Below are 25238 nucleotides of genomic sequence, written 5' to 3'. Positions count from 1 at the left end.
ACACTCACAGCTACAATACTGGGTAGTATGGGCTAAGAGAGCAGCACATACACAACATCAATGAAGCACCAAAAGAGGACAACCCTATGAGACAGGCCAAGCTTTTTGAAAGAGGCCAAGTCTAAGCTGAACTTTTAAGTTAAGAAACTAACCATGCTGGAGACAAAGGTATTCTAGCTCAAAGAAACAGTATGCAAAAAAATATGAAAAATAGGAAGGTGTAAGATAATAGCACATTTGAGAACCACAAATGGCTCAGATTTCGGGGTGTAATGAAAGGGAAAAGGGGGAAGAATCTTCATATTTCCTGGGGGAAAATGAGAGAGTATGTCAAGGGTTTCGCTCTAACAGGGATCCAAAATGACATGTCAAAACTGCTAGGAACTGTGTCCCTGATCCTGCCATCAAGCTCTGTGAGAAAACCTTCCCTCTATTAGAAAAGTAGGGAGGACCCGCATCTAAGTCAGGGGTTGGCAAAGGGTTTGGCTTTGGTCTAAAGGCTGTCCAACACTTTTTGTACAATCTAAATGCCAAGCATGGTTTTCACATTTTTAAACAGCTAAAAAAATTCAAAAGAAGATTATTTTGTGACACATGGAAATTCTATGAAATTCAAATTTCAGTGTCCATAAATAAAGTTTTACTGGAACACGGCCACACATTCATTTATGTATCGTCTAGGACTTCTTTCATGTTTCAACAGCAGAGCTGAATAGTTGTGACAGAAACAGCATGGACTACAAAACCAAAAATATTTACTATTGAGCCATTAGCAGAAAGTTTGTGGATTCTGATCTTTCAAAAATCTCATCTCCTTCACTTATGTCTCAGTTTGTCTCTTCAGAACTTTTTACAAGAAATTTCATAATCAATATTGGATAAAAGAATATAGTTCTGTTATTTATGGATAGAAAAGCATTATTTTATAATTTCATAAAATAATTTTCATATTTTCTACTTGAACACTCCTTTATATATGAAATATTAAATTCTGATTACAGAGCTTTATCCTATAATTCTGAATGAATTTAATATCATTAGTTGTATGATTTCAAGTTACAATTTTTAAAACTGCATTTCCTTTCATTTACAGCAAGTCTAGCCATACTTATTTCCTGAACTTTAATTAAATAAGAAATATCATTCTAATATTCTGAAACTGATAGCCCTTTGAAAGAACTCAAGAGGCATGACAAAAAGAATATGCCAAAGGAAATTGAACACCAATAAAAATTAATTTAATAAAAAAAAAGAAATATAAGCTATAGTTCCTGCAAAAAAAAAAAAAAAAAAAAAAGAATATGCCAAAGGAAGGTAATCTCAGAGTATTTCTATGATATGTGATTTATATTTAGTGTTATTACATCAGAATATTTTTCAAGGGTGAAGTCATCTTTTGATTGTGTTTTAACTCTATTCTCAACAGAAAAACATCATGTTTTACTGTTGTTACTGACTGAAAAGACTTATAATTCCCAATTTTGTTTTTTCAACGTACTTTTTTGATACAATTTCAACATCTCAAGGGAAGTTATCATATTTACTTTTGTTGATTTTCAGTATGTCATTTGTAGGTCTAAATTGTCATCTTTGAAACAGTATTTCTAAAAAACAATTTAAAAAATGAAATTTCATTGTTAGTAACCTTTGAGGGATCTAGGCAAAACCTAGGTTAGTAGATGGACAATTCTTGCTGAACAGCTGACAAGACAGCCTGCATAGCTTTAAAATGGAGAAGGAAAATAATATTCTACTTAAGAGATTCCCTCATTTTTGAAGTTATAAACTGTTGACAACACTACATGATTAATAAGCTATGAAAACAATAAAGTCAAACATGTCAAAAAACAAAATTTATAACAAAGATATGATTAATACTCATAATTGATATTTTATTTAATAATTAGATATAAACGATAAATCATCCACAGAAATTGAAGTAACAGTCTGGGACAGTCAAGTCTCTGGAAACTACTTCCTCCTAACTGTGAGGACCAATGCAAGAAATAGGTAAGAAATGCAAAGAGGACGAAGATGAAAAGGAACTCTTAGCAGTTATTTTCACATATTTGGCTTTTATGAAGAAGAGCAATTAAATCTCTCCCTGACTCTGGATGACAGAACAAGGTGAGGTGAGAAAACCCTAATGAAAAAGGTCACTATTAGGAAAACTCTTCTACCCCTTACTGGCCAACAACGGAACATTTATCTTATGAGGCTGCTAGTACAATGGAAGAGTATGCAAATTTGGAATTAAATCGATTTCAGGTTTGAAACCCATCTCTGTCTGTACCTAGAGCCACCCAGGTGCCTGACATCTCAAAGTCTAATGTATGGGAAAAATAGCACCTATCTCAAAAAGAGATTGACAGGTAATGTATGATATGACCACAATAAAAATTATGTATGTAAATGTGATTTGTATGTAAAACTGGTGTAAAGTAGGTATGCAAAAACAAAAACTTATTTCAGTAACAGTCATCATTAGTGGCAATTAACAACAAGGAAAGGGATCCTTGGGTGGCTCAGCGGTTTGGCGCCTGCCTTTGGTCCAGGGTGCGATCCTGGAGTCCCGGCATCAAGTCCCACGTCAGGCTCCCGGCATGGAGCCTGCTTTTCCCTCTGCCTGTGTCTCTGCACCTCTCTCTCTATCATGAATAAAAAAAAAAAAAAAAAAAGAACAGGGAAGCTGGAGCCAAATCCCTGGGTTTAAATCCTGGCACTGTCACCTTGGCCAAGTTACCCCCCAAAGTTACTTCACTTCTCTGAATCCCTGTTTCCTAACTTCCATAATATGGATATTAATCATAATTATAAGGCTAAAAGGAATACATGACTTAATATACATAAGGCACTGATGACAGTGTCAAATAATACATATTCTGTAATGTTACCTGTTATCATAATGTAATATTATAATAATGAATTCACTTTATCCAATAGTAAATTCCCTGTTATTCCAAGTACAGTGACCCCTGACAATGTGGGGGTTGGGATGCCAACTCTGCCCCCACCCCCACATTGTCAAAAATCTGCATATAACTTTTGACTCTCCAAAAACTTTACTAATAGTCTACTGTTGACAGAAGCCTTACCATTAACAATTAACACATAATTTGTATTTTGTATGTACTATGTAGTGTATTTTGACAATAAAATAAACCAGAGAAAAGAAAATGTCATTGAAAAAACCATAAGGAAAATATATTTACAATATCTTAGTGAAAAAAAAATCCACACAAGTGGGTGTATGCAGTTCAAACCCATGTTGTTCAAGGGTCAACTTATATTCCATCAAATCCTTGAATAAGTCAGAGTTGGAAATTTCAGAAGTGAATGAGAAAGTCTCAACTCGGGGATCCCTGGGTGGCTCAGGGGTTTAATGCCTGCCTTCGGCCCAGGGGGTGATCCTGGAGTCCTGGGATCGAGTCCCATATCAGACTCCCTGCATGGAGCCTGTTTCTCCCTCTGCCTGTATCTCTGCCTCTCTCTGTGTGTGTCTCTCATGAGTAAATAAATAAAATCTTTTTTTTTTTAAAAGGGAAGTCTCAACTAAATTAATTCATTTACACATTCAACAAACACATATTGAATATATAATACCTGCAAGAGGCACTGAGGTACAGTGCTTCAAAGTGTGGATTCCCAAGTTGGTCTGTGGATATGAATCCCCACATCGCTTAGCAGCTGTATAAACTTGGGCAAGCTACCTAACCATTATATGTCTCAGTTTCCTCTTCTGTACCAGGGGGATAATGATAGGGATGTGCAGAGGATGTAAATGAGCTAATGTAGATAAAGAGTTTAGCCCAGTATCTGATAGTACTACATCCTATATGTAAAGATTAGCTGATTAGCTATCTTATGACTCCATTATGACTGCATGCCAGGCACAGTTCTAGACACTTGAGTACACAACAGACTGTTGACAAGTTCCCCGACCTCACAGGGCTTAATAGTCTTTGGAGGGGTTTGTTGGTGGCACAGAAAATGAACAACAAATACACATATAACAAGTAATGATAAGCACTAAAACTGTTAAGTGAAGAAAAAGCACCATATGGGGATAAGGGAAGTCAACTGAGATGGGACGGCCAAGGGAAAGCTCACCCTTGAGAAGAAGCCATGTGGTTATCTTGGTGGGAAGAGCATTTCAGGCAAAGAAAAAAAAAAAAAAACAGGGAAAGAAAGGCCCTGAGGAAGAGGATACAAGGTGTGTTAAGAGACTAGCAAAGAGGCCAGCGTCACTGGAGTGAAATGTGGGAAGAGAAGGAGAGAAGTCTGGGGAGCAAGGCAGGCTCCTGACCACGCAGGGCCTCTGAGACCAAAATAAGGACGCTGGATTTTATTCTGAGTCTGCTGGGGAAACAACTGGGAAGGTTTAAAGCACAGGAATGACAAAAATCAGACTTGCGCTTTAGAGAACTGGCTCTGTTAAAATGATCTCTGATGAATTATTCGACTCTTAGGTTCCCTAAATGTAATCATTCTCATAGAAACAGAGGAACATGAAATGCCTGGGAAATGGCATCCTCAGAGCATGATGGCAGACCACAGTATTTCCAATTGCTAAGCCCCGAGGCTGAGCACCAAAGCCCAATAATAAAGCTGTTCTGTTCAAAAAAGCAAAGCGTGGACGGCAGCGGTACATCCCATTTCGGTTTGTTGGATTTCATGGACCAAATATTGGGAAGGAAGTTTAAAGGAAAGATTTGACTGGTTCTGGAAACATGAAACAGAAAGGGTGAGAGATTACGGCTCCAGAAAGTAATGCCTTGGGACACCAACAATGTGAGGTTCCTGAGAGGGAGAAGGTACACCAGAAAAAGACCGCAGGGCAGAGAGGGGCTGTATCATCTACAGGACTGGTTCCTGGTGACAACTCAAGTGTCACAGAGAGATGCTTGAGAAACAGCCCCAAGGTAAGGAATTATACAAAGAGATGCTAAAATGTGAGTGCTCCACAAGCCAAGAGTCAAAAGAAAGATGAAACTGTTTCCACGTGGTCACCTGTGTAGGTAGGAGTTTGAAAATTTTCAGAGAAGAACAGAAAACCAGAGGAACAAAACCAGGCCTGTGTGGCACACACTATCGTGGAGAGGGAGAAGTGTCCTGTACCTTGCAACATGGAGGTGTCCTCAGCAGCCATACCAACCCCAATAACAGATTATCAAATGCTAGGCTTGCTTACTGAGTCTCAACTGCAAAACTAAGGAGAAAGATGAAGTTAAAAAAAAAAAAGAGAGAGAGAAGGGGCAAAAAGGTGTGTATTTGGGTAGTGGGGGTAGAGCCACGGGGATAACTGGGAAGAAAAATCATCTAACAAGGCAAAATTGCTCAGATTTAATCACATCTATGCAATTCTGGGTATCTATTCAGGAAAGCTTAGAAATTTTGAGCACAGTAGTATTTTTCAAGTGACCATCTTGGCTCTGGCAAGGAAATGGTTATAACTGAAGATATGAACAGTGTAGAAGAATTCAGAAAGAAACCCAATCTCTGGAAAAAGTGAGGCTTTTTGTGGTTCATTGTAAAGGAACATAAATTAGTCTCCAACCCACAATCTGCACCTACCCCCAACTTCCCAGCGTCCTGCGCAGCCCATAGAAAGTGGAAAGTGTGCCAAAACAAACAGTGTGGGCTGAAGCTCTGTGGATGAAGGGTGGGATGAGGTTCGGGTGGAACTGGCAGGCAATCGAATGGAATCACTTTAAAGCAATGCCACAAAATGGAGACTAAATTATCAAGAGCACTTTCAAAATCCACAGAAAATGGAATACTAGATCACAGAATTGATTCCCTATTGCAACTCGGTTCAAAAAAACACGCACAGAGAAAAGGAGAGGGGGAAATGGAACAAAGCAAAACATACCTGCTCTGCTATCTGTCTTTAATTAAAGCACAAATACCCTCCCTCTTCTCTTCTCCCAACCACCCTGGAACAGAATAGTGAACTGGCAGCAGCTCAGGTGAAAGACTTCAGCCTTCCAGCTACAAAGAGGGGAGATAGCAGACAATGGAACTGGTGATTCATTACAAAAGAATACACTCCAGAGCCGGCCTGCTGCCACATGGGCTCACGGCACTATTTAAAGGAACAGCAACCTCCTTTCCAACCTCCCTTATTCTTAACACCTTCCCTCCTCTCGGTCCTGATGGAAAACAGATTTTGAAGAAAATGCCAGCAAAGCACTGAGCTGTCCAAGAAAGGCAGGGCTTTGTGTTCCACAGAAACTGGCAGCCTTATACTATAGGAGAGTACAACAAATTTCTTTCACATCCACCCTAAGATCTTTTCCCTGTTGGGTACACTCTTCCTTTCAACAACAGTGTAATGGAGTCTGAGCCTGGCTAAACATTTTTTTTTAAATTATTACTTGAAGTCATTTGCAATTTTGTTTTTTTAACTTTACACCTGTGACAAGAATGAATGACTTCTCCTTGCCTTCCTCTTATTCTACATTGTTGTTTCCACACATGTGAAGAAATGCATTAATTTGGTTCACATGCTCAGAACAGAGGATCTCAGTGAAATACTCCTACAGCATTTACATGAGCAACAGATACACCTAAAAGTTGTATTTTAAAAAGTCACAGGAGCATGTCTGTCTAGTATATTAGAATTCTGTGATTAAATTGTCATTTTTTTAAAAGCAAAACACTATAAATGGCAGTTTGCTAATTACCCCAAAAACTGGCCTTATAAAACTAGAGCCAATAAAATAATACGATGTAACTATTGATATGGATTTAATATTGTCATCTGCTGAAAAGCCCTTCATCCTTCTTCCATCAAGTGAGCAATTAATTTAAAATAAAGGGATACAGAAATGTCAAGATCCAATATGCAAAGAACCTAAGAAATATATCTAAATACCCTTATTAATATACTAGTCAAGACACTAAACACCATGATAAACCATTTAACTTTGATAACCAAACCCTGAACAGTGCACATTTTATTTTATTTTTTTTAATTTTTTTAAAATTTTTATTTACTTATGATAGTCACAGAGAGAGAGAGAGAGAGAGAGAGGCAGAGACACAGGCAGAGGGAGAAGCAGGTTCCATGCACCGGGAGCCCGATGTGGGATTCAATCCCGGGTCTCCAGGATCGTGCCCTGGGCCAAAGGCAGGCACCAAACCGCTGCGCCACCCAGGGATCCCCAGTGCACATTTTATATTCAGAAAGTTTATGTGAAAGGAAGCCTAGGTGGCTTAGCAGTTGAGCGTCTGCCTTTGGCTCAGGTCGTGATCCCAGTCCGGATCAAGTCCTGCACTGGGCTCCCTGTGAGGAGCCTGCTTCTCCCTCTGCCTGTGTCTCTCCCTCTCTCTGTGTATTGCTCATGAATAAATCAATAAAACCTTAAAAAAAAAAAAAGAAAGTTAATGTGACAGACTATTATCAAATATTGGGATTGGATGTCTGGCTTGAAAAGCAAAAAGTCAAAAACAAATTTAAAAAACTCCAAAATCAGGCAGCAATTTAGCGCCGCCTTTGGCCCAGGGTGGGATCCTAGAGACCCTGAGTCCCGAGTCCCTGCAGCCTGCTTCTCCCTCTGCCTGTGCCTCTGCCTCTCTCTCTCTCTCTCTTTCTCTCATGAATAAATAAAATCTTTAAAAAAAAAAAAAACCAAAAACTCCAAAATCTTTTAAGGACAAATAAAGACTTGGCTCCTCTAGCTATTTCCTTTGATTTTTTTTTTCCAGATGACTAACAACTACATATGTTACATGATACAGAAACAATATATACCAAAACAAATACACTGACATACATACTGAAAATCCACAAATTTGACTCTTTATATTTCGGTTGTAGAAATTCAGGATGGGCAAAAATGAGCAACTTCGTCTCTCAGCATCCAGCACATCTTGAGACACAATCAGTGATTTTAACTTTCTCTTAGAATTCTTAACCACCAAGAAATCCTTCTTTCCAGTTTCTACTTACCTCTTCTGCTTTACTGCTAAGACTACAGTTTTCTTAAATGTCAATTATTCAGACTGCAATATGAAGTGAGCACAAGCATGTGCATTCTATCTTATGCTTATACATGCTCACCCAGCTCCTCCAGAAACGAAGGGCACATGTTCCAAGAGGCTGCAGAAAACCTCTGATTAGAAAAAGCACTAGTTTAGAGAACTCTTTTCACTGATTTAAAAATATATATAATGAAAAGTCAAGTAGTTGGAAAGCCTTCATTCAGTAATAGCCGAGAAAGAAGAGAGCTGTCGCCCTGTAATAGTGCCAGTTAATGAAAACTGAATGAGGGCTCCAAAGTTAAGAAGTATCATCTCCCAAGCAACAAAGAGAATCCAGAAATAGGTCTATCTCTTTTATGGCAATTTTTTAAAAAGTAAAGCAATATTTCAAAAGAGTTAATTAGGCTAACAACAAAGGGATAAGAAGTGGAAGAGAAAATATTTCAAAGATTTCTCCCCTTTCCAAAAGAGGAGGGGTTTCCTGATAATCTCCAAACTCAGATCTGGTGAAGAATCCCTTTGGAAAACTATATTCTTTGGAACTTCCCCTTCCCTCTAGGTCACGTTGGCAGCATCTCCCCAATGCTTTCCCTCCTTCCAAACAGCACTGCAGGGCATTATATAACGTTTAACGGAACAGTGTTCCTGCTCCTAAAATGATGCCTCTCTGTATCCATATCTCTAGCCGGCTCTCTCGCCCTCCGGTGGTGACTTGGAGAGGAAAAGAGAAGAGAGAATACAAAAAAAGGGGCAAACTCCTTAAAAGGAAAGCACTGTCCAGTGATGAAATTTCCCTACAGAGCATAAAAGCCTGGAGTGACACTGATGCTAAGTCTGAGCCTAAAGGACAGAACGCTCACCATGCAAATGATTTCACTGATCAATCGCAGTCTCATCATTCCCTCTCAACCAACGTGTAAGGGAATAAGAGTAAAAGAAACGTATGGAGGGTGCCGACGAGAAAAAGACACGGCCAGGGGGATCCGTGGAAGACGATTCACCTTTCCATTTGTCAGGAATGACTTGCTAAAATGCAGATTAGATATTGCCTGGCAAAACCAAAGACAGGCAGAGAGAGAGAGAGAGAGAGAGAGAGAGAGAGAGAGAGAGAGAGAGAGAGAGATGGAGGGAGGGAGGGAGGGAGGGAGGGAGGGAGGGAGGGAGAAAGAGATCTTCCATTTCCTACTCCCTCTCCTTCAAATGTCTTTTAATGCCTGTGTGGTTGTCATTTATACATTCAGATCTGTTCTCCTCTCACAGAGGGTTCTACCTGCCTCGGCTACACTTGGATATTCCCATAGTTGCTACTGAAAACATTCTTTGCCAGTAACGAAGCCACGAAAATGAAGCCTATTTTTCTAGCCTTCATTTTTAATAAGCCATTTAGAGCAAAGGCAGCAGAACGTCAATTCCACAGCCAATCCTGAGAAATCACAGTGAATCAGGAATCAGATTTCCCTAGAACACAAATTCTTCTGCAATTCTTAAAAGGAAGTCATTCCCTTTCCCCTCTTTTTGGCAGTCTGTAAGAATCTCTTCCTACCTCTGCAGTCTCTCTCCCTCCCTCTTCTCAGAACCAAGACAAAGAGGTAGACAAATCCCCACAGGGTCTTTCCTGAGCTACAGCTGCACAGTACAGGAAACAGGAATCTGCTATGGAGCTGAGGGACGGGGAGAGAAAAAAGGACACAGATGTATCACTCACACACACACGCACGCACACACACACTCAGCAGACACAGACTAACACTTTTCAGTTGATAACAATAAATCTGGCCTTCTCTGAGAAGACAATCATTGTTAAAACTCTGCCGACTATGCCAGACCCCCAGATCTTTATTCAGATCCCAGAAACCAGAAAAGAGGCACATCGAGGAAACACAAATCTTACCTGAGTGACCATTTTCTTTTCCTCCATAAACCAAACCGCACAGAGGATGAGCCCTTCAGGGCGCACCTCCACAGCTGCCCCCACCCCCCCCCCCCCGCTAGCTATTTCAGGGTGGACAACTGATCTCCCTTTATCCCTATCCCGTTCCCCTTTCTTTTTCTTTTTAGCGTTTCTTCCTTTCTTTTCTCTTCCTCTCTGGCAGCCTCTCCCCCTCCTTCTCTCTCCAGCTCCCTCCCATATCTCAGGCAGATGGCTGAAGGAAGCCCCACCCCTGAATGCCTAAGGTAATTAATCAGAGTGGAGCCCCACCTCTTCCTCCTCCCCCCACCCCTCCCAGCAGGCTGACATCTCCCAACTCCAGAAACAGGCCTGCTGGAGAATGGCAGTTTGGTGTGTGCTTTGCGCACGCGCGTGCGTGTGTGTGTGTGTGTGTGTGTGTGTGTGTGTGTGTGTGTGAAGGAGGGGGAGGAGGGAGAGGGAGGGAGGGGGAGAGAGAGAGAGAGGGAGGGAGGGAGGGAGGGGCAGGCGCCATGTGCAGGCATATTTTAAGGAATGAATATCTGCTGTGGGGGCATTAATTATATAGCACTGGAAGCATTCACAGCAGCTCAGCATAGTTAGTACAGATTTAAAGCATTCCACCCGTGAACATCTGATAATAATGAAACAAAAATTATTTTTAAAAAGAACATTTCCACTGATGTACAGTTTATAGATGTAGTCGATTTAATGAAAGATGTGAAAAGCTGCTGAATGACCACTTAACGGAAGGTTTTCAAGGCATGGGAATGGGCAAGAACTTGCCTGTCCTAAATCAGTCTAGTGATTGTAAAGGACGAAATGAGAGGAGGAAGGTAATCTAAGTGCTTATTTTTTTCTACTGTAAAGAACCTGGGGATTCTGGAAAAGGTGTCTATAAACATGACTGCTTAAGAAACTGAAAGTGTATACAAAAGTGCATACAGATTTGACTGCTGAAGGCTTCCAGTTTCATTACAAATTCTGGTTAACTGAGAACCCACCCTTTGTGTTCCTACGCCTTCTGGATTTCAGCCTTCCCTAAAAATCATAAACCCTCTCCTATATACACACTGGGCACCTGTGTCATTACTGTAAATAGTAATTGTTACTACAGAGTGCTATAGATATAAAAGATTTGTGAGAACATTTACTGAACATGAGTTCCTTTAACATTCTCTTATTAAAATGATATAATGAGAAAAGCATAAAGGTGTGATTCAGTCTAGAAGTCTTGGTCCAAGTCCTGATTCTGCCCTTTACAAGTGATCTTGTTAAAGTCTTTAACTTCCAAATATAAATTCCATAATCTTCCTATTTTAAATTATTGAATTTTCAAATAAAACAATCTGTGTAGATGGTGAGTTTATGGCATTTATCATTTATCTCATAAAAATGAAGGTTTCCTATTTTTTAGTATTCTAATAAGATCCTAAAGGATTTTATTTATATTTTCATTATGATTCTTTATTGTTATAATCTCTAACAGATTACCCAAAGGCAAAGAGATTAATTCTAAAATTAAGCTTTCTATTTTTAAGATTAACACCAAAGAAATCAAAATTTAAAATCACAAATTAAAAAAAATTAAATAAAATCATAAATCACACTGAGAAAACAGTGTTTTGCTGTCTCTATGAGGATTTGTTTGGCAAAATGCATAACCAGCCTTTTAAACGTACTGTATATTAATAATGTGGGTAGGCACATTGCCAATACAACATCATCATGCTCCTACCCAAATTAATAATCATTTCAACAATTCTGAAAAGAACACAGAAAGTACCAGTCTGGAGATCTTGCAGAAACTGGCATTAATTATAGCTACTTACTGAATAACTACAATAAGTCAGGCACTATTCTGGGCATTTTACAAATATTTACATTATACTTTTGGAATAATCCACAATGAACAAAGAAATATGTACCAAAGAATGGGATTTTTAAACATTAGGGGGTAAAAATACCACTATCAGAAAAGGAATGGATCAGTACCAGGTTTGTTCTTATTTAACATTTCTAGAAATGATCTGGAAATAGGACATACTGCATTTTAATAATTTGCAACCAAAAAGCCAATCAGGAGAAAAAATACAGTCAAATTTTTTAAAAATACAGCATAAGCAGAAAAGAGGTAGATGAATTTCATTGGAAGCAAAGGCAACCCAGTGTACTTTTTGAAAAATCTAAACCACATTTATGGGATAATTATGTTTTCAGTTCTAATATAATAAATAAACCTCTCTCTCTCACACTCACACACACACACACACGCTATCCTTATGAAAGCCGTAAGTTATCTTGAAGCTTGTCTGTGACTGCAGCCTCTATACATAAAGACAGACAACAAGACCCCAAGAAAATACTTTTTTAAAAATTTTTAAAGAAAGAGGCAAATGAGGAATCTCTACATGCAAAAAGCCCAGGATTAGGGCTGGAACACAAATTGCCTTTGGCCTGGTATTCATGCCTCTTTTGTACGTACAGGACCAACATTTTATACTGCAAATAATAAGCTTACAAGAGTCATTACCATAAGGAAAAGAATTAATATGAGCTAATGTCAAAATAAATATACAACGATTTTCATAAACTCACTGAATAACAGGATCATTGAGCACTGGACCAACTCAAGGATATTTTGAAGTGTGTCCCTGACTGTCAAGGCTGGCATTATAGAGGACAATTTGCTCCCTGGTGCCCAAGAGAGAGAAGAGCAACTGAACTGCCTGGATCTGACCCAGCAAAACAAGCGGCGTCCCCTAGTGGCCGAATATGCCCCATAGTGTACCAAGGAGCAACTAATCCCAAGGCATTTTCTAGTACAGAATATCTGAAAACTGCTGGTGGCTCAGCAGTTTAGCGCCTGCCTGCCTTTGGCCCAGGGTGTGAGCCTGGGGTCCTGGGATCAAGTCCCGCATCAGACTCCCTGCATAGGGCCTGCTTCTCCCTCTGTATCTCTGCCTCTCTCTCTCTCATAAATAAATAAAATCTTTTTTTAAAAAAAAGAAAATCTGGGATTCTCCCAAGATCCTCCTTCTCACTCAACACACCAAATCAGAAGCAAGTCCTTTTGATTTCTGTGAAACCTACCCTTTCTTTCCAACCCCCTAGTACCATAAACTCAGCTCTAGTCATATTATTTTGTATCTAGCCTTCTACTTGCCCCTATTCTGCCTCCAATCTACCACTCCTGTTATCCGAGCTGCTCAACCTTACTGAGGGGACCTCGTTTTTTTTTTTACTTTTTTTGGGGGGGGGACCTCTTTCTAAGTGCAAATCCCACCATGCCATTTCCCTGATTAAAATTATCAACCATTCTCCACAGCCTAAAAGGAAGGAAAGTCCTAATTCTTAAGTAGGTGCCTACCACATAATCTGGCCTCACCATACGAGTCAGAGTCCCTGCTTCCCTTCCTGTCACCCACTGCTCTCTGCTCCCAGCACGCTGAACCACATTCCCCAAAGACACCATGTTTCTGTTCATTTTTGTTTCACATTCTTGCTCCCTTGACCACGGCCTTCTATCTGGCTAACTGGTGAATTCATCCTTCAGAGCTCACTTCAGGGACCCCCTGTTCTAGAGTCTCTCCTGACCCTACCTGCTCCCAACATCTGGCTTTGGTCCCCCTTTACCCTATGCCTTATGCTTGCCTGGCTTAGAGTTCATAAAGTTGGGGTCACTGTTTCTGCATAAATATGACTTGATGAGAGCAACCTGAGGGTAGGAATTATCATACCATATCCCCAGTTCCGAATGCAGGGCCTGAATACACAGCAGATGAAAAAAACATTAGCTGAAATCAAGCTATAATGCCTTGACTTCTAACTCTACCCATTTATTTTAAATGCATGGGCACCTAAGAATGAAGAATACCCATGTGGTTATCAAAACATTGAAAAGTGCTCTTTTCTTCCAAAAAGATACTTGGAAGTATGTTCAGATTTATAAATTTACCTCAGTATTTTAGAAATCTGAGGCCAAAAGGGAGATGTACAAAAAAAGAGAGGGAGAAAGGCCTTATTGTCAACTTGATTAGAATAGTTCAGATTCTAGACAAAATAATACTCACTGATTTTTCAAAACACACACACACACACACACACACACACACACACACACAACTTTAGGTGCTCCTGCTCTTCACAATTTTACATTAGATGTGACTCAACTTCCGTACCTTCCACCCACATACCAGTAATGCTATAAAAGCAGATCCAACAGTCCCTGGCTGGAAGGCAGGTTTTGCTCATACTTTCCCAGGCTGCCTCTAACACCCAAGTGAAAAGCAACATTAAAGGGATAGCATTTCCTGCAATAATAAAAACTTGTTAGTATAAAAGCTTTTCACAGCACGCCCCCACACAATAACCCTAAGTGTAAATAACAATTTACACCTAATAGATATTAAATACCTTCCCAGAAGCATCTCTGACACAATGCCACTTTAATATCCTTTGCCTTCACATTCCCTTTAGTATAAGTGAAGCCAAATTAAGGCTAACTCTATTATTTCCTTGCTTCTTTTCTCTAGTTTAGGCAGGGTTCAGTTATACAGAACCCATTCTCGAAAAAAAAAAAGTGAGAGCTGCATTTTAAATGGATTGCTTTAGACCTTCTATGCTTATAAAACCTAAATAATCCTTACATTTATCTCTTGTCCCTGAAAACCAAACCTTGTAGAACAAGACCCAAATAACATACTCTAAGACACAGGTGAGCCCAGAGAAATTAGAAAACATTACTTCATAAATTATCATCTCAATCTGGATAACATATTCTTGTATCTTTAAAATATTCCAAAGTCTAGACAACTAGAGTCACATATACAATTGAAATTATGTGTACACTCTCTGTATTCTGTGAGAGATTAATATTAGATAAATATCAAAAGCAATGGGATGTAAACAAATTTATCAGTGACCAGGTTATCAAGACAATAATACCTGATGAACCTAGGAAAACTATAATGTGTTGTTTGTTCAATACTAAAATATGCTGTGTCTCTATTACTAAATAAATTACTGGAGACTCTCCTGTCTCCTGTCTTCTTCACCTCCAAATCTCTATGCGTGGCACAGTATCCGTCACATGGTGGGTACTCAAAAAAAAAAAAAATCCTCAAAATGAGAAATTAAAGAATACATATATTCCTCTACATCAAGGTCGCCTTCCCACAAAGAAGTGGCCAGTCTTTGGGCTACTTCAGTCCACAGCATTGTGTAGACCCAAGCATGCACTAGGTAAATGGATCTTTCAGATAGGCAACTTCCTGTCTCCCAATCTTCCAGATGCCCAATATCCTTAAGCTGTACTTGGCTGTCCTAAACTCTCAAATCCGGACACTTAGCTACACCGCCTATAATGTAAGACCTTGCTGCTTCTTTCTCCAACTGCCCATTTACCTCAAAATGATCATCAGAGCCAACATGTTCAGTGGGTGACAGGTTACATAAAAACTGCCTCAGGAAAAACTGTGATAATACACACAAACTCTGGGGTGCCTGGGTGGCTCTGTGGTTGAGCATCTGTCTTCAGCTCAGCTCATGATCCAGGGTCCTGAGATCAAGTCCCACATCGGGCTATCCACGGGGGAGTCTGCTTCTCCCTCTGCCTGTGTGTCTCTGTCTCTGTGTCTCTCATGAATAAATAAAATCTTTAAAAAAACACACACACACACAAACCCTTAGCTTGTAACAGTTACATTTCCCTCTCAATGTTTTTTTTGTTGTGGCAAAATACACGTTAACAAACATAAAATTTACCCTCTTAGCCATTTTCAAGTATAGCTGACCCTTAACCAACAGGGCCTAGGGTCCTGAACCCTAAGGTGGTCAAAATGTATACTTTGTAACTCCCCCAAAACTTAACTAGTAATAGTTCTACTGCTGACTGGAAACCTTATTGGTAACATAAATAGTCAATGAACACATTATTTTATATGTTGTATGTATGTATTATACACTGTATTCTTACACTAAAGTAAGCCAGAGGGGAAAAAAGTTATTAAGAACATTGTAAGAGAGAGAAAATATATTTATAATACTGCACTATAAAAAATCCACATAGAAGTAGACTCTAACAGTTCAAACCTGTGTTCTTCAAGGGTCAACTAAATACAGTTTGGTAGTATCATATATATCCATAATTTGCTACCACTGCCACCATCCATCTCCAGAACATTCTTCATTTTTTAAAAATGAAACTCTGTATCCAATAAACAATAACTTCCCAGTCTCCTTGTCCTCAGGAATCCCTGGCAACCACCACTCTACTGTCTGTCTCTGTGGATTTGATGGACCCTCTGTGCCTCACAAAAGTGTCATCATATGGTATTCATCTTTTTGTGACTGGCTTATTTCACTGAGTATAACTATCCTCATGGTTCATCCATGTTGTAGCTTATATCAGAATTTCTCTTTTTTTAAGACTGAGTAGGGGCGCCTGGGTAGCTCAGTCGGTTGAGTGTCCAACTCTTGATTTTAGCTCAGGTCATGATCTCAGGGTCATGAGGTCGAGCTCTGAGAGGGGTTTTCCACTCGACAGGGAGTCTGCTTGAGATTCTCTCTCCCTCTCCCTTTGTCCCACCCCTCAATTTGTTCTCTCTCCCAAATAAATAAATAAATCTTTAAGACTGAGTGATAATCCATTGTGCATATATTATTACCATATTTCAGTTATCTATTACTTCATCTACTGATGGACATTTGGATTGTTGCTTCCACCTTCTGGCTATTGTGAATAATGCTGCTGTGAACATGGGTGTACAAATTCCTCTTTGAGATCCTGCTTTCAATTCTTTTGAGTATATACCCAGAAGTGGAATTGCTGGACCATATGGTAATTCTATTTTTAATTTTTTGAGGAGGCACCATACTGTTTTCCACAGCAGCTGCACCATTTTACATTCCCACCAACAGTGCACAAGGGTTCCAAATTCTCCACATCCTCACCAACACTTTTCTTTTCTTTCTTTTTTTTTTTCCTTTTGTTTTTGACAGAAGCCATCCTAACAAGTTATATTTTAACCACTCAAGTCAGAGGCAGTAATATTTAATCCAAAAGAATAATTTCAGGAATAGTTTCTCAATAAATAGAATTTTTTTCTGGGCAGGGAGACTATAGTCATTGTTCTTTTTTTTTTTTTTTAAGATTTTATTTATTTATTCATGAGAGACACAGAGAGAGAGACAGACAGAGACATACGTAGAGGGAGAAGCAGGCTCCATGCAGGGAGCCCAATGTGGAACTCGATCCCAGGACTCCAGGATCACATCCTGGGCCAAAGGCAGATGCTCAACCGCTGAGCCACCCTGGGATCCCTAGTCATTGTTCTTTAAGTCATATCGAGCACTCACCTATCTACTTATTCTTCTTGTATTTTATAACTTGTATTTTAACCCATTTCAATCGCACACTCTTAAGACATGCGTGATTTTTATCAAGAATAAGAGCAATGAATGATAAAGTTCTGAAAATACTTCATTGCCGTATGTTGAGAAGAACTCACTATTTCATTAACTCAACACTAGCAATTCTAGAAATACTTAATTTTAAAAAGGTGCAAAATCTTTAGTTTTTAAAAAATACTGTTCAGCCAAATCTTCCATAATATCTAATGGCATAAAACACTGGAACAGAACCGCATAGGTTATTCACTGAATAGCTGTAATTTAACTAAGTATAAGAATGTAACAGAAGCCAGTAAGAAAATTTTGCAACCACAGTGGAGATAAAAATTTAGGTAGCAAATAACCATCTATTACCCATTTATAAATGCCCTGAAAGAAAACTGTTACCCTAACTGAATTAGTAAGATTGTAAAATAGTTTTGGACCTTTCGATTTTAAATTGTTTTTTCATTGCCATTAACTTCCCTGATGTGGTAGAATGGAAAGCATACTCTTAAATTTTAACATCCCATTACCTGCATTTCTAAACTACCTTAATTTTACGTGGAATAAATCTACTAAACAGACCAAAGTCAGGGAAGTGTTTCAAATACTGAGCACAACATTTATCAATACTAAATCTTAATGATTGAAAAGATTTGGGGTGGCAAATTCATTTTATTATAAATGAATAAAATTTTACTGCAAAAGACTTTAGCAAATATGTCATAATTTCTTTTTTAAATTTAAGATTTTATTTATCTACTTAAGAGACCGAGGGAAAAAAAAAGAGAGTGAGTATGCAGGTAAGTGGGGGAAGGGACAGAGGGAGAGAATATTTAAGCAGACTCCCACTGAGTGCAGAGCCCCAAGGTTCCATCTCACATGGGGCTCGATCTCGTAACACATGAGATCAGGAAATGAGCCAAAACAAAGAACTGGATGCTAAACCTACTGGAACCACCCAGGCGCCTCTCATGTCATTAATTTCTTTTTAAAATTTTTTAAAAGATGTATGTATTTATTTATTTTTCATGAGAGACACACAGAGAGAGAGAGAGGCAGACATAGGCAGAGGAAGAAGCAGGCTCCACGCAGGAAGCTGGACATGGGACTCAATCCCAGGACCTTAGGATCACACCCTGAGCCAAAGGCAGACGCTCAACTCCTGAGCCACCCAGGTGTCCCTCATGTCATAATTTCTGAACAGGAATTCTTTAATCTATTCCACAACCTTTGCTTTGTTAGGGGGCAGTGGGGGGGGGGGGATGGCCAGTTTTCTACCTCAAAACTTCTTTTATACATTATAATTGTTTTTTTCATATATATGTCTGATGCTTCAACTTCTTTGGAAATACTTTTGCTTTTTCAGTTTTTTTCGTCAATTTTACTTATATGACTTACTACAAAGTCCCTTATTTTGCTAGTTGGGTCTCAGAAAAAAATTGTTCACAGATATTTCTCTTCAAAAGCACATCAATATTTAATGGTAAGAAGCTTTGTTTCTAATCTAAACTCATGACACTTCCAGCTTTAAACTGCTATGTCAACCAGCCTATTTTGTTTTATGCCAGTAGAGATTGAGTCCACAAGTAAGTACCACAAATATATCAAAATTTCATTATGGTAAATGTAATTTACTCTTCATCTAAGTAACTCAAAATAATGGAAATATGTATATATAATAGAATCTAAAACATATAGTACGGATCACTATGTTAGAATACAGTTGAAGAAATATAACCACAGCCCCTCCCATCTGACTTCAACACTGGTAGCATAAGACCTGAATGAGTTTACTCCAGCAAGCTTACACAACAGGTCCAGGTCCAGTTAAAAATAGCCTGGTTTAGCCTTCAGGTCACAATATCTAATAGGATATACTGGTTAGTTTGTCACTTCCTTTAACCCTATGCCTTTCTGTCCAGCCTACAACTGAGGACCTAATTATTAGAGAAATGGCCATTTGAAAAAAAAAAAAATTAAGTGTCATGAGAACACAGATAAACCAAAATAAACTGAGAAAACAACTAGTATCTGTAATTCAGAATTAACTGTATTCACCATTTTTATTTTCCTATTCTTTTCAGCACAATTAATATTTCAAAGAATTGTGGCATATGAAGATCATTTGGTCCAATACCTTCATTTTATATACAGGAACAGGAAAGTCATGTAAAACGAAGCTATATGCATATGACAGAGGTGGTGACACTACAGATTGAATCAGAATCCAGGGTTCTTCAACTTCATTCACTATACTACTACTAACTTAAAGGTAAATCGATATTCAGAAATATATTTGATAATGACTTAAAATTTTCTGATTCTAGACTTCAATAAGTTAATAACTAAAATACTATTTATCTCATTGCAAAATAGTCTAAAATAAAATATTACCTTTCTGAAAAAACATGGCAACATTTGAAAACCACCATTTGTGCTTCTCATCTGCCTAAAATGAAGCCTCAAGTGTACTGTAGGACAGTGACTTAGTTATGTTACATTTACAATGCCAAGCCCACTGCTTAACACACACACACACACACACACACACACACAAATCTCTCTGAAACTTCAGAACGGCTAGAGTTGAAAGCAACCTCTCCTGCCCAGCCCTCAATACTATAAAGCTCAAACCTCCCATTATAGCAAATTAGCAAAATACTATTAGAAATCTATGCCCTAAATGGTACCAGGTCAAAAGACAGAAAGCTTATAAGCATTTCATCCCACCATAAAACCGTCACATCAAACAGTACCTTAAAAAAAAAAACAAAAAAAAAAAAAACAAGTTATAGCCCTTAGCTTACCTGGACAACAGGATATTGATAATCCATACAATATACACCATACATAGCAAAGGGGAACAAAAAATCTTTGGATAAAGACAGTACCAAAAGTGTCTACACTTTTGCCCTGCTTGCTCTGGCTGTCCTGTCCAAAGGAACTAAGTAAGTAGCACCAAAAAATCTTTGGCTGACTCCCAGTCTATGCAGATAGGTATGCTGGCTCAGATGATGAGGTTGGAGCCTGGTTCAGCCCAGGCTTCCACCCCAGTAAGATTCAAAACTACCCAGAAGAAATGTTCAGGGAAAAAGCAAAAAGCTCCAGATAGGTATGCTGGCTCAGATGATGAGGTTGGAGCTTGGTTCAGCCCAGGCTTCCACCCCAGTAAGATTCAAAACTACCCAGGAGAAATGTTCAGGGAAAAAGCAAAAGGCTTTCAGTGACAGAATGAAAGCTATACTAGAGACTTGCTATTACTGTTGGTTTTAAACTGACAACTCCACCAAAAACTCAAGAGGCAAAGAATGACAGCCAGGGAAAAGAACACAGGCTCCTTAAAGTGGCAAACAAAAATGGTAGGAAGCACAAGGTATCCAAGATAAGGATATATATGTTCCAGGCTTTAAGTGCGTCAGAGAGAACACTCCCAATCCAGGACATGGAAAGGCAGATGGGACTGGTATTATTTCTCTATTCCTTCTTGGGCAGGATGGTGCGCACGCGCACACACACGCACATACAACACACACACACACACCCCTTCTAACTGTCTCCGGCAGAGACAGGTGCTAGGATTAACAGTATAAAACCCCTCTGTCGTGGAAAGGAATGGGAGAAAAAAGAAGTCACACTGCTACATGCAGTAAAGGGATCCCTTTCATGACAGCGTATGTTTGTGTATCATTTAACACCTCCTTCACTATGCTTTAACAGAGGCTGGGACAGCTGGCAGGATCAGGACTAGAAAAGAGGAAGGTGGCCCCAACTCTGAGGCAACATGAGTCGACTGGAGACCTTAAGATATGCAAGACACTCTCTCAGCTGTTCCAATCAAACATGTAAGGATTAACTCCGGCTGCTTCCAAAAAAAGTGGGGGTGGAAAGGTTTTTTCAGAAAAGCCAGTTGCTTTTCCTCTTTTAGGAAGCTGCTATACCCACCCTACCATTAAATACAAACACACACGTGCACACATATTTCTATAACAAATATTAAAAGCAGTAACAAACATGGGCAGGTGTTAAGTCAGTCTGATAAAGCAGGTTAGCTTTCTGAAGTCTAAACAGCCCATCTAAAACCAGAGAACTGAAGTAATTCTTAGAAAATAGTACATAGAGTTGAGCAGAAAGTAAATGCTTAGTAAGAGACACACTGTTTTTAAGTATTGCTCCTAAGAAATCCCCTACTTGGGGCAAGCATTCAAAAGTTCATAATGATAAATAATTCTAAATTAGTTTCAAGGGCTATGATCTCTCTAACCTTGGAGAGCCAGTAATATTATAACATGTTTCAGTAAGATTAAACCTACGAGGATTAAATGGAACTGTGAGGCATCTGTGAGAGTTTATGTACTACTATGTTGCCACCCCCCCCCACCCCCCGTGCAGGTTTTCTCCTTTTATGGTCACTGCATTTTATTTTAGGATTGTTCAGAAGAAATTGTTTTTTAAGAGTCAAAATGGCCTTAGTACATCTAAGACAGTTCTCTTGGTTAAACATTTTCCTCAAATTGGTTCTAAAAGATTAGGAGGACCATTGTAACTACAATGTACTAGACAATGTACTAGACAAAGTTCAGATTGCCGGTATTCTGGGGCCATGTGTTCTGTATGAGAGACAATAATGCATCAATTCAGTACAATTAAATAAAAATTTACTGAATATCTACTGCACACTAGGTACTGTGCTTAAGCACTGGCAATATGAACAGACATGGTTCTGTTGTTGAGGACTTTATAGTTCGGGGGGAAGCAGATAAGCACGCAGGTAAAACGAAAAGCCAAAAGGATGCTACAGCACAAAATTAAACACTGTGAGCAACTTCTCATACAAGGAATGAGATTTTTTTCAAAGTTGCTCTTAATGAACACGTCCATTGTATCGCTTTCTCACCACCACAATTTTGAGAGTCTGTTTGTCAATTCTTAAGGGAGTATCTGAACCTCACAACATTTTTTATCTGATTTGTCACACACTAAGGGCCTATAATACATTCTAACTGTCCCCTATATGGTTATTAAAGTGGTTTTCTATCCCCTATACAGTGATTAAAAAATTAAGAAATAGCAAAGGTAATGTTCTGTATTAAAATCTTATACTATATTTCTACATCTAATCAAATCATTCTCTAACCCTTCTTCTTCCTTGTACGCCATTCCCATTCCATTCCATTCCACCTCCACTCTACTTCATCTCATATACAGCAGTACTTGCCACAAACTATGACTGACAAATTTCATAAGTTAATTCTGTTCAGTATTTGGTGAGTTAATTACAGATGATGAAGTTCCCAGATGGTACTGTATTTAAGATGACATATTATAATTCAAATTCTAAACAGCTGGTATATTTAAACTTGAAAATGGTCTCCATATACATTACTGAGGGCCTAGTCAATTTCTAGAGCTTTAAATTCTTCTCGAGTATATATCTATACATACAAAGTGAAAAGATGTGACTGATCGTTCATTAAATGAAAAAAATTATTACTGAATAATGTGTACAGTGTATTTCCATATTTTTAAATGCATATATGTATCTCTATATGTCAATCAGTAAATCATGCAATTTCTAAGCTTTATGTCTTACATGTCATAGTTATATGTATACACACATACATATATATAACTTATTGACACACCACAGATGCCATATATATATACTATCTATTATATGTAACATGTAATATATTTATACACATACACACACACACACACGCACACACACACACACACACACATTATAGGCATAAGACAAAACCTGCACCTCTAAAGGGTAGGATGGCGGGGAGGTAGTTGGCTTTATTATTTTAGAGAGAAACTTCTAGTATGTTCAAACACATTTAAATTAGCCTTTGGCACTCCTATAATGTATTTTTTATTTATAAGTTTAAGGGAATCAAGACAGGTTTTCCTTTGAGTATAAGTAGTTTAAAAACTAGCAATCTTTCTCAGTCTCATCTATATTAACACATTTGCTTTACCTATATGATAGCCTTACTATAACTCTCTGGAGGATAGAAATGATAAACAATCTTATTCATGTCTTAACCTAGATTCTGCCAAAACTGTGCCCAGGTCTAGTTTAAATAAATAGCCCCTCAGAAATATGGCAAAATAATTGATTTATTTGAATGATAACTCCATGTATACTACTTCTTGCCCTATGACTCATCTCCTGTAAAAAAAAATTCAAATTGTTATATAAGACCAGTAACTTAGTCAAGCTAAAATTCAAAAAAATACTTATACCATTTGAAAAAGCACACACTTTGCAATATTATGAATGCTTTTATAGTGGTAAAGTCTTTGTGTATTGACCAATTATAAATACAGAAAATGGCCTTTCACATATATTTCTATGCATCTCTTTAGTAAAGACACACGGACTACAAATTTCAACAGTCGGCATATCCATAATGTCTGTTAGATGGACTGTAATGTTATCAGAGAGAAATAGACCTAGTGATATTTAAGAGTGAGATATCTAGAAACTACTTTGAGATTTATGAAATTTAAGTTTTGATGAGGATAAAGTAGACAATTTACCATCATCAGTCCCATACCATAGAACATGATTGGTGATAATGCAATGTAATCTGTACCATCTACAGTCGAGGTATCAAGAGTTACCAAGTACTGGATAGTCAGAAAATATCTGAGGTTCTTCTCTTTTCTACTTTCTTCTCATTCTTTTTTTCTTCTCTCATTTTCCTTCCCTTCTCACTATGCCACAATCCTACTATGAGTGTGCAAAGATACTAGAGTTAGGCCTCACGGTAGAATATTTAAGCACAGATTGCAAAGACCTCTCTGCTTTAAGGTATAAAATTAGTTTTAGTGACAATAATATTAGAAGATTCCAAAGACTGCTGTGTAATGGGATAACATAAAAGTTAAAAAAAAAAAAAAGACAGGGCTTGAGACAGATGAGGATGGAAGGGATGAAGGAAAGAAAGATATGTATGTAGGCAAAATATGTATTTAGAAATATGCAAGACTTATTTAAGGATCAGTGTGACCAGTCTAGATGACTGGGTGAACAGTGGCAAATGCTAAGAAAAGTAGGCTGGAATCACTGTGGAGGGTTTAGGACATCAGGCTATGTATTTTAGACCTTACCTTCAAAGACAATTTGAGAAGGAAAGCATGCTACAAAATTAACATTCTGTGAAAATGGCTCTAGTGGCCACAGGAAGAACAGAAAAGTCAGGGAAGCCAATTAGAGGATAATATTACAATAGTCTACAGATTATTAATGCAAAACCACGTTAGCCATAGGAATAATGAAGGTATAGATGTAGGAAACATTACAAAGGCAGCATCCACAGGAACTGCAGATTGTTCAGATACAGGGTATGAGAGAAAGGGTAATTAAATATAACACTATGGTTCTGAGTCTAGTTGATTGGCCAAATAAGTATCCCACTAATAAAACAGGAAAATCGGAAGTATAAACTGCTCTGAAGTTATGGCAGGACATCCAATAGGAAATGTCTAACAAATACTCAGAGGTGTAGGTGGCAGTCCCAGAAGAGAGGTCAGGGTTAGAAATGAAGAGCCAACAGGAGTATGGGAGGAACAGTCAAGGGCAGAATGTGGTTGACTGTTCTCCCACATTGAATTAGTCCACAGTATTTTTCTTTCAAAAAAGAAAAGATAGAGAAGACAGATGAAAGAAAGAGAGAGAGAGAGAGAGAGAGAAAGAACGAACAGTGGATACAAGGCACAGGGCTGAAAATAGAACCTTAAGGAATACTCACTTCTAGAAGGCAGAAATAGCAACAAAGGATAAAAAAGATTAAGCAGGATCATGTACTATTCACAAAAGCCAGGACATAGAGAACATCCGTTACTATTCTTCTACCCTATGTCCCTTACACTAGGGGAGGCATTTCATAAACTGATACCAGAGTTGAGTATATAGCAATGTCAAGTAGAAATA

General features: G+C 38.4%; 1 protein-coding gene across 47 annotated transcripts in view; it reads right to left on the bottom strand.

Annotated features, from left to right (window-relative positions):
• RBFOX2 (RNA binding fox-1 homolog 2) overlaps positions 1–25238 on the bottom strand; it is a 276323-nt gene that overhangs the window by 86818 nt on the left and 164267 nt on the right. For 4 of the 47 annotated variants that reach the window (XR_011997807.1, XR_011997808.1, XM_026010968.2 and 1 more), the window contains exon 1: positions 9878–10298. The exons of 36 other annotated variants lie outside the window; for them this stretch is intronic. Coding sequence is in view for 9 of the 11 variants with exons in the window: in XM_026010968.2 (XP_025866753.1) it covers positions 9878–9904 (27 nt within the window). In the remaining 2 variants the exon portion in view is untranslated. Of the gene's footprint in view, positions 1–9877; positions 10307–25238 lie in introns of those variants that run through there. 7 more of the 47 variants (XM_072741475.1, XM_072741473.1, XM_072741478.1 and 4 more) reach the window with 3 other exon arrangements.

The sequence above is a fragment of the Vulpes vulpes genome, chromosome 16 (assembly GCF_048418805.1).
Source record: "Vulpes vulpes isolate BD-2025 chromosome 16, VulVul3, whole genome shotgun sequence".
Classification (NCBI taxonomy): Eukaryota; Metazoa; Chordata; class Mammalia; order Carnivora; family Canidae; genus Vulpes; species Vulpes vulpes.
Note: the sequence above shows the minus strand (reverse complement) of the source record. Positions and strands in the feature narration are given on the sequence as shown.